We start from the raw sequence: 12187 nt of genomic DNA, 5'->3' as shown, positions 1-12187 counted from the left end.
CAAAGCTACATCAGCCACTATTAGCACAACACACCTGACTCTCTGGGGCAGGACATGTGCACATTACAGGCTTTGAGCAGTCTCACTTTTTATTCACTTTGATTGAGGTCATGCGTCGCTGAACTGAATCACAGGTCCACTGCTTAGCTTGTGGAAAGTTAAGACGAATTCAACTTCTCAAGCTGCAAATCAAAATCGCGTTTATGCCACGATGATCGCATTAGCAAAGACACAACAAGATGTCATGCACGCCCGGCATCAGGCGCTAATACGACACATGTGTGAGTCCTGCTTGACTAAACTGTTTAACTTGATAGTAACAGACGCAGCAGGAAGAAGGTGTGGAATAATAAAGACAGCATAGCTGATTCTGCTGCATCAGTGTTGATCAAAGACTGCACATAAAGACAGACAAACCCTCGGTGACGTCACCCATAGGTTTCCAGGACAGCAGTTTTGAAGGTCAGTGCGGTGGCGCTGGGTATCACCATTCTGGCAGTTGCCTGACTCCCTCCAAACTCCTGGTTAATCCAATAAGGAGCAAATTCATTATGATGCATAACTTTAAGCCTTAATAGAGTTTGAATGGATGATTTATATAAAATAATTCCACAGTACAGTGGCCATTAGCAAAGAACTCAGATGTTAAGACCAAAAATCATTTTCCTACAAGGCTGTAAACATGTTTATTTCTACTGTAAAGTTGAACACTTTAACATGAAGGTCTATGGGGATTTACTTGCTTATGAATCAGCCTCAAGTGGCCATTTCAAGATTTGCATAATAACAGAAAAAAAACGAGTTAAAAATAGTAGATTCTTGGCTTCACTACAAAAAAAAAAAGTGCTAAGTCTGAGAAGTGGTTAATACTCTTTAAATGACCATAAAATAGACATTAGTCCCTGCCAAAGCATCTTTTTTGACCATACTCCTACACAATTAGTACCCCAGGGTTACAGAGGTATCAATCCTGATGTCATGCTAATTGTCAGAGAATTGTTTGTGATTCAGAGATGAAAACCTATTAAAGACTGAGTTTCTTTCAAAGGGTAAGCTCCCAGAAATGTGCATTCCGATCAATAAAAATCTAGACAAGGTTGGCGATGGAAGCTGTACATACTAGTACATAACACTGTACTGTTGAAAAACCATTATGAGCCTAAGTTATGCTTGTTGCAATTATGTTATTAGTGATTCAGGAGGAAAAGTGAGAATTTCTTTGAAGCACACCAAATAATTTACTCATATCCTCACCTCCTACAGCAGCCTTCAGTCGTGCCAGACGTAGACAACAAACACAGGTTGCCAGTGAAGAAGCTGTAAAAAAAAAAAAAAAAAAGACCAGAGAGATTTAAGCACCTCTCGATCTCCCCCCCGTGCCTCCTCTTCTGCATGGTGGGGTGATGACAGGAAAGATAAAAGGGGGGAAAACAGAGGGATGGGGGGGGGAATATGGCCAGGCAGCTGGGCTCTTTGTTGCCATGTCTCTCTCAGAGAGATAAAAGCTGGTTGTTTATAGGTCTGTCTGTCAACCCAGCCTTTTACTGAGCGAGGGGAGACCACAGCAACCCAGACACAAGGCACAGGTCCAAATGGGGTTTTAAACAGATTGGGTCCCGCTCCGAGATGTTGTCTGGGTCGGCTGCGACTGCTTGTAAATTTCAGATTTGAAGAATTCGCTGGGCGAGAGCAGCGACCCTTGTTTTCATTGCTGTACAAAAGTAGTTGCGGTGAAAACAAGCTAATGTGACGATGGGGAGTAAATATCCTCTCTGCCATATTGATGAAAGGGAAGGGATTCCTCTTTGTTCAATGTGCCAGATGGAAACATATCGCAGTTGTACAAATGCTATTTGTAGAGCTGGGTCGTGTTGACAAAATCATATATGTGTATTTACTCCGAATGTCAATACTGATAATTGGGGGACACTTTGGAGGAGATGAATGGCGCTTTCATGTAACATTAATCAATATTAAGCGATGATAATTTGACAAAAAGACAATAAGTGTGTACTACGGTGGCAAAACTGGCAGAGGCGTTTGTTGTTATTGCTGAGCTAAATAAGTCATCGTAGTCCAGAAATCGAAGTCAATTCCAGGCCAGGACTGTTACTGCGCACCACTCCGCTGCTCTTCCTCCTGTGCTGCTTTTGTTTTTTGCTGATCTTATTTAAGAAAAGGCAATAAAATGGCAAAAGTGATCCAAAAATAAAGGACAATATTTTATGTACAGCTCGACATGCAGATATTTTAAGACTATTTTTAGTGCTTTCGTAAGTTCAAACGATGCTCAAGAGACAACCGTGTCCCGTGTACGCTGCCGAGTTTGAAGCCTGGGATGATGAAGTTTGGGGCTGACAGGCCACTGACTCCTCCAGTGTTCCCTCCAGCTGTATAATCAAAGACAGCCAGTCTCCGGAGAGCCGTCACTCTCAAACTAAAGGGCCACTCTGGCATAGTACAGGCTGCATACAGCCACCTGAGACCACCCCCCCTATTGAGTGGCTGACAACTTGTAACATTAGCCATTGTGCTGCAGCCAGCCCATCCATCACGCCTCGCACCCTCTGGTGGTGTGCGGCCCACAGGCGGGACCCATGGAGGGCGTTGAGAACACTTTGTAACTCCGGATGACATCCACCAAACCAGTAATTGGATTCGGTCAAACTTGTACCACCTCAGGGAGCATAGTTTGTTTTAGCGATACACCTCGATATTTTATATTTGGCGTTAGATTTACGCAGCAACCGCAAAGTTGATTCCCATGCTAGCGTGCAGGTAGCTGCGCTGGAGTACAAGGGGCCACTGAGTAACAACAGTGACAGCAGCACTAACCGACAGACACTGGGTGTATAGTTTCAACTCTGTAATTACAGCAGTGTGTGCTCCCATCCCTCACTGTATCCTCATCACGGAGACGTCTCTTTCCCATTATCCCCCACTGCCATCAGCAGGAGGTGCTCTGCAGTACAGTGGTCTGCTTGCTTGGAGAAGATAAGCCAGTAATCACTGTGTATGGTGCTAAATCACTTTATTTACTCGCTGCAATTAGTTTGACCAAACAACATTACAGGTCTGCTGCGGGTAAATTTTCAGATTTCATTTAACATACACGGTGGGCCAGGAGCAGTATATGAACACGAAAAGTGAAAGCTGCTGTCTGACGTCCGTAAATATTAGCAGGTGTTTGTTTCCTGGGCGAGGAGGGAACAGTATGTGATTATCTCGGCCTCACAGGAGCTCAGGTGTTTTCGTTCTGAAGGTTCTCGCTGCGCTGAGCACGAGCAAGTCCTGCTTGCGAACTTAAATGTTACTCAAGCAGCCGGAAGATTAGTTGTGCTGAAAACTACTCAAGCAGGACAGTTTTGAAGACGGAGTAACAGGTACTTGTTACGTATTTGCACATTGAAGGGACTCCTGTGGCTCCCTGACTGTAGATTATTTCCAATTCCAATTTTGTAGGCAATATTCCATCCATCCATCCATCCATCCATCCATTATCTATACACCGCTTAATCCTCACTAGGGTCGTGGGGGGCTGGAGTCTATCCCAGCTGACTCAGGGTGAAGGCAGGGGACATCTGGACAGGTCACCAGTCTATCACAGGGCTACATTTAGAGACAGACAACCAAGCACACTCACATTCACACCTACGGACAATTTAGAATCACCAATTAACCTCAACATGTTTTTGGACGTGTGAGAGGAAGTCGGAGAACCCGGAGAGAACCCACACTGCACGGGGAGAACATGCAAACTCTACACAGAAAGAAAGATCCAGGGTGTCCTCACCAGAACACGAACCGGTGACCTTCTAGCTGTGAGGCAACCGTGCTAACCACTGAGTCACCTTGCAGCCAATGTGTAATCATAATGTGTAACACGACGCTACTACCTCTGAGTCTTTGCCAGTCCATCCATCCATCCATCCATCCAATGTCCATATACTGCTTAATCCTCACTAGGGTCATGGGGGGCTGGAGTCTATCCCAGCTGACTTAGGGTGAAGGCAGGGGACACCCTGGACAGGTCACCAGTCTATCACAGGGCCACCCAATATTCCTTCTTACTTTTCTATTTTAGTTCCACTACTGTGTCATACCTATATCTTATTGTTTGCTATCAGGCTCTGCATTTATTCTCATGTTGCGTAATTTAGTTTTATCAGTTATCTCATCTTATCAAACAATCTACAGTTCAATGATGCTTTCCATAATAGCCATTATTTAATGTGAAACAAAAGAAAAGAACGTTTTCCCACAGATTACAGCGCGAGACAAAACAAAACGATTGAAGCAGATCCACAGTGTGCCAACAGCAGATTTGCAGACCATCATCCAAAATCTGTTTAATGGGAACCTCAGCAAATTCTACACATGAAGCTCAGTTTGCTGCTTGTGGAAACGACTACTTAGTCCACAAAGAACAACTGTATTGCATAATGTCTGTTGTAGCTCTGAAGCCCTCAAATCTGATGTCAGTGAAGAAGTCAGAGTATGATGGCCTCTACACCGACGTCCACCTATCACCTATCAATCTGTCTTTATCGCAAGTATATCCAACTGCTGACACCTGAAAACATTGTTATGTCTTCTTACTAAATGTGCTGTGAAGCAATACAACAACATTTGCAAGACATTTAAGGAAACTCATGTATTTACTTTCTGTTAAACAGGCTGTACTGTCAGCATGAAGCTATATTTAGCAGATGGTTAAATTAGCTTAACATCAAAGTGGAAGCTATGTGGAAACAGCTCGCCTCATTCTGTCCAAAGGTTAAAAAAAAAATGTTTAAAAAAAAACACACCCAGCACCTCGAAAGTTCACAAATCAACATAGAATATTCTGTGTTTAATCCCTGCTCAGACAGAAAAAATGGCAAGTTGTGATTTTACAGACGCTCCTTGCTGTAGCTTGTCTCTGATTCCAGACTCCTCGCTCCTCCTTCTGTATACCTCAGATATGAGAGCGGTATCACGCTTCCCAGAATAAAACCGTCTCAGCAAGTTTTCTATAATACTGTAAGGAGCGTAAAACACAATGTACGTAAAACAAAATGTCTTCAGTTATATCGTAAAGTCGTGTTGAGGTTAGTCGACTTAAACAATCTGCACTCGGCCAGGCAGCCATCACAGAGCGTTGACGCTGGATCGAATATTGAATCCCACTCTTCTTCTGACCTTCCAGTGAACTGTCTTGGGAGGATGCTTTGCCTCCCACATTGAGAATAAACATTTCACCGTCCACCCTGCAGATTATAAAGAGACCAGGCGCACCGAGGCAGACGAGAAGAAAGGAATAAAGAGACAGACAGAGAGAGAGGGCGAGAGAGGAAGCAGCAGACTGAGCTGACTGTACAATACCCTCAGATAAGCCATTGTAAACTAAACTGGTGGGTGTGCAGCGGGGCCAGCGTGTCGATTATCTTCTGATATTTGTCCAGCTTATCGGCCGTCGGACACATATAGTTATTGGTCATTCAGTGTGGTACAACTCTATTTTCCATTATCTGCTTCGCCGTGTCTCTGTTATTTCTTCCATCACTGCACCAGACACTCCTTCTAGCGATGCCAGCGGTGGTGGAATGAATGACTTCTGCTGATTAGTGTTACTCTCTCCTCCACTTTTGGTCCAACAGCTCATTGGATGGTTTGCCATTTGAGTTTTGTGCTTTGGATCCCAAAGGATGAATCCTGATGATTTTTTTGTCATCCTTTAAGGCAGGGGTGTCCAATCCTGGTCCTCGAGGGCCGCAATCCTGCATGTTATAGATGTTTCCTTCTTCCAACACACCTGATTCAAATGATCAGCTCATCATCAAGCTCTGCAGAAGACTGATAACAATCCTGATCATTTCAATCAGGTGTGTTGGAAGAAGGAAACATCTAAAACTTGCAGGATTGCGGCCCTCGAGGACCAGGATGCGACATCCCTGCTTTAAGGTTTCCACTGACTTCACCAGCAGAATGTGTTGCCATGTAGTTCATCAGCCCTGCATGTGTTTTGTGCTATTTAGGTTCACAAAAAAATGATAGAAGGAATTGTTCAGGAAAAAAAGAAAGCAAGTTAGAAACACTAGCATCATATAATCTCACATGTGATCTTTCTGCTCACACATCCTGACACTTTAATGCACATTCCATCTTCATTTAATGTGCAGGAAGGTGTTTGGAATAAACAGGACGTCTAAACTTTAACCTAACTGTAAAAAATTAACTGTTTTTTCTTTTTTTTTTTTAGCTGTAATTTTATGTAACGATTTACTGTTATTTTACAGATTGTTTTGTGAAATTACACATACCACTAATAAAATAACAATTAAAAAGAACAATTGTAAATAATGTCCACATCAAAAATCTGTATTTTTTTACAAATGCTAATACATGTCTCTTAAAAATGTTTGACATAGAAATTCCACTATTTTAACTGTATTTAAATCAGCAAAAAATGTCATCATTTTAAAGATATTTGGTTTTATTTTAAAGAAAAAATTATGTATATCAAGGAGTGAAAAATCATAAATGATTTTATAAGCTGTTGTTTTACAAATATTTACAGATTATTCCCATTTTGTTAAATTACAGGAAACATCTTGTAAAATCACAGAAAAAAACTGTTATATAAATGTTAACTATAAGAAAATAAAGGCCAAAAAATGCACATAATGTCCACTTTAAAAAAAAAAAAAGAAAAGAATTTTTAACAAATAGTAAAATCGCACCGTTATTCTGTATTTAAATTAATAAATATAATTTTTAACAGATATTTGCTGTTATTGTCACCATTTTTACAGTTTTTGGATGTTACAGTGTTTTTATTGTTTTTTAACATATTTTTCTGGAACCCTTTCTGCCAAATTTTCACATTTTTTAAAATAGGATTTCGTTTTACGGTGCTATTTATCAATCAGATTTTCTTTACAACAACAGCATCACAGTGCTGCTTGCTCGGCTAAACTGCGGCTCCTCTTTGACTGTCGGTAAATGTTTCACTTCTTGAACTCACATAACTTCTTTGCATGCGGCCACATTTTACCTTTGCATCTACGCAGCGTGCATGTGAGGCCTCAGGCACAACCAGCCTGCAGCAGCCTATACAAAGAGGCATTTTAGGACACGGCACGATAACTTTAAAGCCCCCTGTGTTATCTGTCAACTTCAAAAAGACTATCTGCAGCTAATGGAGACGCCGATTACCAACAAAGCAGCGGATAGTTCCCAAACTGAAATCTCCGGGGAGGGCTGGTGAGACTTATGAGGATATGGAGTCTCTCCCTCTCTCTCCTGCCTGTGCTATTTCAGAATCAAAGTGCTCATCGTTCATCTATTATTCAATCTGTTTCACTCCACTGTTTCTCTTTCTGTTTTCACATACACCATTTAGCCTAAGCCCACTTGGTGGAGCTGTATTTATTTTTGGCCTCTTGATTTTCCTCTGCTCATATGGAGAGATCCTTCTGTCACTCTGTGGCCCTTTAATTTGTGTCGCTTCGATGGTAACACAAGACATGCGCTGCTCTGTTGTACCTGTGATCTTTACCTCTCACATCTAATGATTGTTTTTACTGTTGGTGAGTCTATTATGGGTCTCACTAAAAAAATAAAAAATAAAAAAAATTCAATCAATAAATAAAATATAGATGTATATGTCCTTTTAAGACCCGGCATCCACATGCGTGAACATCACATTTTGGGTTACATTACCACAGTAGTTCATTTTTTTAATTTGTTTTTTATTTTTATTATTTTATTTATATCATTATTTTATTATTGTTATTTTTTAAATTATTTTTCAAATATTTTTCAAATATTTAAAATATATATTTATTATACATTATATTTATTTTCTTTATTTTTATTTTTATTATAATAAAAGTAAAGAAAAATGTACATCAAACAAGTGCTCGGGCCCTAAGAGGTTAAATATTTAAAAAAAAAAAAAAAAAAAACATTTTCAGAGCCCATGGTGACACATTCCTTCCTACCAACACTTCTCAAATGTAATTCTCACTCATATAATAAAGAGCAAAGCAGCAAATATTCACATGTGAGAAGTGGAAATAGTTTCTGCTGAATCTTCAGCTGACAAACAGATCTTCTTTCTTTAAACCAGTTATATTCTGCTTTGTAATAATACACAGTGCAGTGATGTTTATTGCTCATATTTGAATATATTTTCACTTTCCGTTGAAGGCCTTGCATATCTTGCATTTTGTTACATTTTCCTTCATGATTTGACAAAATCCTCATAATTCTGAAGCTAAACAAAGCATGAAATCAATTAGGTTTTTAGAAGAACACATTTGCACAGAGTAGAAAACTGTTGTTTTTCTGTTAGTCATTTGAAATGAGCTGGAAAATTGTTCCATGTTTTAAATGATAATAAAATGCACTAACAGGCTGCTAATGCACACTAGGATATATGTAGCTGATACTCTTTTGTATCTGCCTGCTGGGTGTGTTTCTCTGTGTTTGAGTTTATCCGGAGCCGTGATGGAAGATGATGTTTTTTGTGCTCTTGAAAGCAGATTTTTTAGGATGCTGTTTTTACCTCCCATTCACAGGAGCTTTCATAATATACTTTCATTACACAGGCAACCGCAGGAGTGTGTCTGGTAGATAGAAAAAAAAAGTTACACACACCCAAAAATCTAATTTTCCTTTCTACTTTTGGCTTTATCTTGAATTAATGGCATCAGCAGTGTTCAGGCAGAGGTCACTGAAGTCACCACTCAGTGCTGTTAAAAGAAAAGAGGGAAACAAAGGAAGCTCGGTGGACAAAAGCATCACTTCCATTGAGCTTGTTGCTCAGTCATCTGCCTCTTTTGTCATGAGGTGTTCTTCTGCACAAAGCTGCAGCGGAATATCACGGAGCCTTTATTCGCATTTATGAAAGTGTACCGAGTGATCAGTGCATGCTCTCAAAGCGGTCGCCGATTCATGCCTCGTGGTGTCAGAGCGCCTTCCAGCCCGAGGTTTCTCCCTTCATGAGTCTCCACACAAGCAGCCTGGTGACCGCTGGCTGGCTGTCACCGTCTGTGGTAGATTCCTCTTCACACAGCTCTGAAAGGGCATATTTAATGACCTCTCATTATCATTCCTCTCCGAGGAAATAATTTCCAAACTGTCTCTACTTTACTGATTAGGCCTCGAAGGAATCCCCGATGTTGTTTCCACTTCTGCCCCTTTTCTTTCAAATACATCCGCGTCCCTCGAGTTCTCATTTGTATAAGTGCTTTTCCATGACCCCCCCTGTCCCCAAAGCTTTTCTTCTAGTTGCCTTCTCTTGTCTTTTTATGTAGCATTGATGTTGTTAACCGTTTGTTCCTCTCTCTCCCCTTCCCGCAGAATGACACCTGGTCCGAGCTCTACTCCTTTGCCGTCTTCAAGGCAATGAGCCACATGCTGTGCATCGGTTATGGCCGTCAGGCCCCGGAGAGTCTATCAGATATCTGGCTCACCATGCTGAGTATGATTGTTGGAGCGACTTGCTATGCTGTTTTTATTGGCCATGCAACAGCTCTTATCCAGTCCCTGGACTCCTCCAGACGGCAGTATCAGGAAAAGGTGAGGAAACAACTCTGTCCCATGTTTTCAACACTTTTCTGTTTGCTGTTCTTTTTATTAAAACTCCTTAACCATCTAAACCCCCAGGAGGTAGTGAGTGGTTCACATTTTTCCTCACTGTGGGCTCATTTTTTATTGCAATATAAAGTCCTGCACCTCTGTGGAAACAGCACGACTATGACTCAAAGCAGAAGGATCTCAAAATGTTGTTATTGCACTGTGACAAAGTAATATGGTCATAAATCATTACAAAAAAAAGAAAGAAAATAATTAAAGCTGAATTTCTTTGCTAGTTTATTATTAAAACGGAATCAACATGTGCAGGTGCCACAGGTGTTACCAGTGCTAGAAAAAAAAGGTGGTTCTAGACACTATGAATATTTTACACCTTACATGTTTAATTTGTTTCCATACAGTCTGCAGTTCAGCCCGGTTCAGCCACCTCATGTGACTGTCGCTAGCAGCTGAGTCACTGATGGCTTTATGATTGCACCGAGTGGCAGACAATTTTTTTTGTTTTTTTTACAGAATTTGTCTAAAGCAAAAGGTATTTTGGGGGGCGAATTTTTAAACGAGACGTGTAGAATGCAATGATTTTCTTTTATGAAATATCAAGATTTTAAGGAAGAAAATCAGAAAATTCTTTCTGTTTTTGCCGTTTCTGGCTCAGAGAAATGGTTTAATTTTGGCAAATTTTAAAAGACAACATGTGTTTTAAACCCAGGCTGGGGTTTGGACTACAAAATGTTAAAATACAGACTTTATTTCTCTGTAAGGGAAAGTTTTAACATTTGAGAAATGCACTTATTCACCTACTTGTCAGGTGACAGACGGGAAATGAATACATGGTAGAGAGGAAACTTTCACCAGCAGTTGGATGACTTAGCTTAGCACAAAGAGTGGAAACAGGTAAACAAGACGGCCAGCTTTGACTGCAGGCAGCAAAATTCATCTTCCAGCCCTTCTAGGCGCTTTAATTTATATATTATATGACACATCTCCTTTGTTTCGTCTGATGCTTAATTCCCTTCAAAATAAAACTACAACTGATCATTTCTACACTGCAGTTTTTGTACAGATTAAACATTAGATACAAAAGTTAGTTTTGATCATATGTGCCAAGCCAAGTTAGACATTTGTCTGCTCTGTCCCATCCTTTGTTCTTAACTAAGACAGCGACATACATGGTTGGTGAATGTTACGACAAAAGCTTCACTATTTTTAGGTTTAAGTCTTTTGAAAGGTCAATCGGATGAAATAAATGTTATTACATGTTTAACAAAGCTTGACAAAAGGCTCCGAAAACTCAGTCTGACATTATATCTTATTAATGAGAGCCTAAAAAGATGTTGATGTACGAGCGTCTCCGTGTCCTTACCAAGGTCTGCTCATAGCTAATGACAGAATCACAGCATCGCATTACCTCACGTATTGACTAACGACTTAATTCAATTCCTCACAGGGAATTTTGCAGATTTGAAACTGGGAAAATAAGATCACTGATATGCGACTGTAGTGCATTTGCTGATATGTTGAGTTTGTGTGTTGTGATCAGCATGTAGGAAGATGAAGCTGGATGTGTGGCAGCACAGCGTTGTTGTACTCAGTGACCCTGACAGTGCGGCTGAAGAGCTCCTTCAGTAATCATTTAAAAAATTCTCTCACTAACACGTGCGCTGCTTTGTTCGTCTTTGGCTGCAGCTGATTTTTGCATTTTGGAATATTTGCTGCTGTTTAAATGGAAATGTAATGTAACCTCAGTTATTTATCTCCTGACAATGCAGGATGTATATACCATGAATACATATATTAAAAAAAAAAAGGAAACTTGTACGTATGTGGTGCAGCATCAGTGCAGCACCAACCAACACCGAAGCTCTTTCATTCACGTCATGACCTTAACCGAGCACCGCCAACCACCACATGCATTGTCATTATTGTTTGACTATCGGACATCTTTGCCAGCAGAGATGTGCATCAGAGCGGTGCTGCAGCAGTGGCCTGTGGTGGTAGCAGCACAGCCGCTCTGTTTCCAAGCAGAGTCTTGCTGGCTGGGGAGCAGGGGGAGTGCTGCTGGCGCTCAGCAGCCAATCAGAGGCTGCGGGTGTGTTCGGCCAGGTAGAGCCACGTTGCCAGGGGCCGGGCGTACGTGTGCGTATGTGTGTGTGTGATATGATGTCCCCTTGGGCAGCAGCAGAATTGATGAGGCAGCAGACCTGTGTGTCCTGCCAATGTCATCCTGAAGGTGACGTAAGCAACCATGGCTGCCTCCCTCGCTTATTCCCTCTCCTCCTGATCACTCACTCACTGGGTCTCACTCCACCTGCACTCTGTATCATCGCTTATGCATCTTTAACTATCCCACTTCACATGATCTCATCCCCCTCCTCGTTTCTTATCCCCTCCGCCACTTAAATATCTCCACCTGATTTTCTGCTTTATCTCCCTCTTGATCTCTCCACGTCCCTCTCTCTCCTCACCTCCTGATCTAAATTTCTCCCTCCCTATTTCCTCCTCTTCCCCCCTCTCCCTCTCTCTCTCTATCCTTTCTGCTGGTGGTGTCCTTGAAAGGTGCAGTGCTACTGCTAACAGGCTGCTACAGGGAGCAAAACTGAGGGGG

At 41.3% G+C, this 12187-nt stretch overlaps 1 protein-coding gene across 1 annotated transcript in view; it reads left to right on the top strand.

Annotated features, from left to right (window-relative positions):
* LOC103357601 (potassium/sodium hyperpolarization-activated cyclic nucleotide-gated channel 2) overlaps window positions 1-12187 on the top strand; it is a 32596-nt gene that overhangs the window by 7031 nt on the left and 13378 nt on the right. Inside the window, exon 4 of the mRNA XM_008282214.1 lies at window positions 9349-9567. Within this exon, the coding sequence (XP_008280436.1) occupies window positions 9349-9567 (219 nt within the window). The remainder of the gene's footprint in view (window positions 1-9348; window positions 9568-12187) is intronic.

The sequence above is a fragment of the Stegastes partitus genome, unplaced genomic scaffold (genome assembly GCF_000690725.1).
Source record: "Stegastes partitus isolate 25-593 unplaced genomic scaffold, Stegastes_partitus-1.0.2 Scaffold264, whole genome shotgun sequence".
Taxonomy (NCBI): Eukaryota; Metazoa; Chordata; class Actinopteri; family Pomacentridae; genus Stegastes; species Stegastes partitus.
Note: the sequence above shows the minus strand (reverse complement) of the source record. Positions and strands in the feature narration are given on the sequence as shown.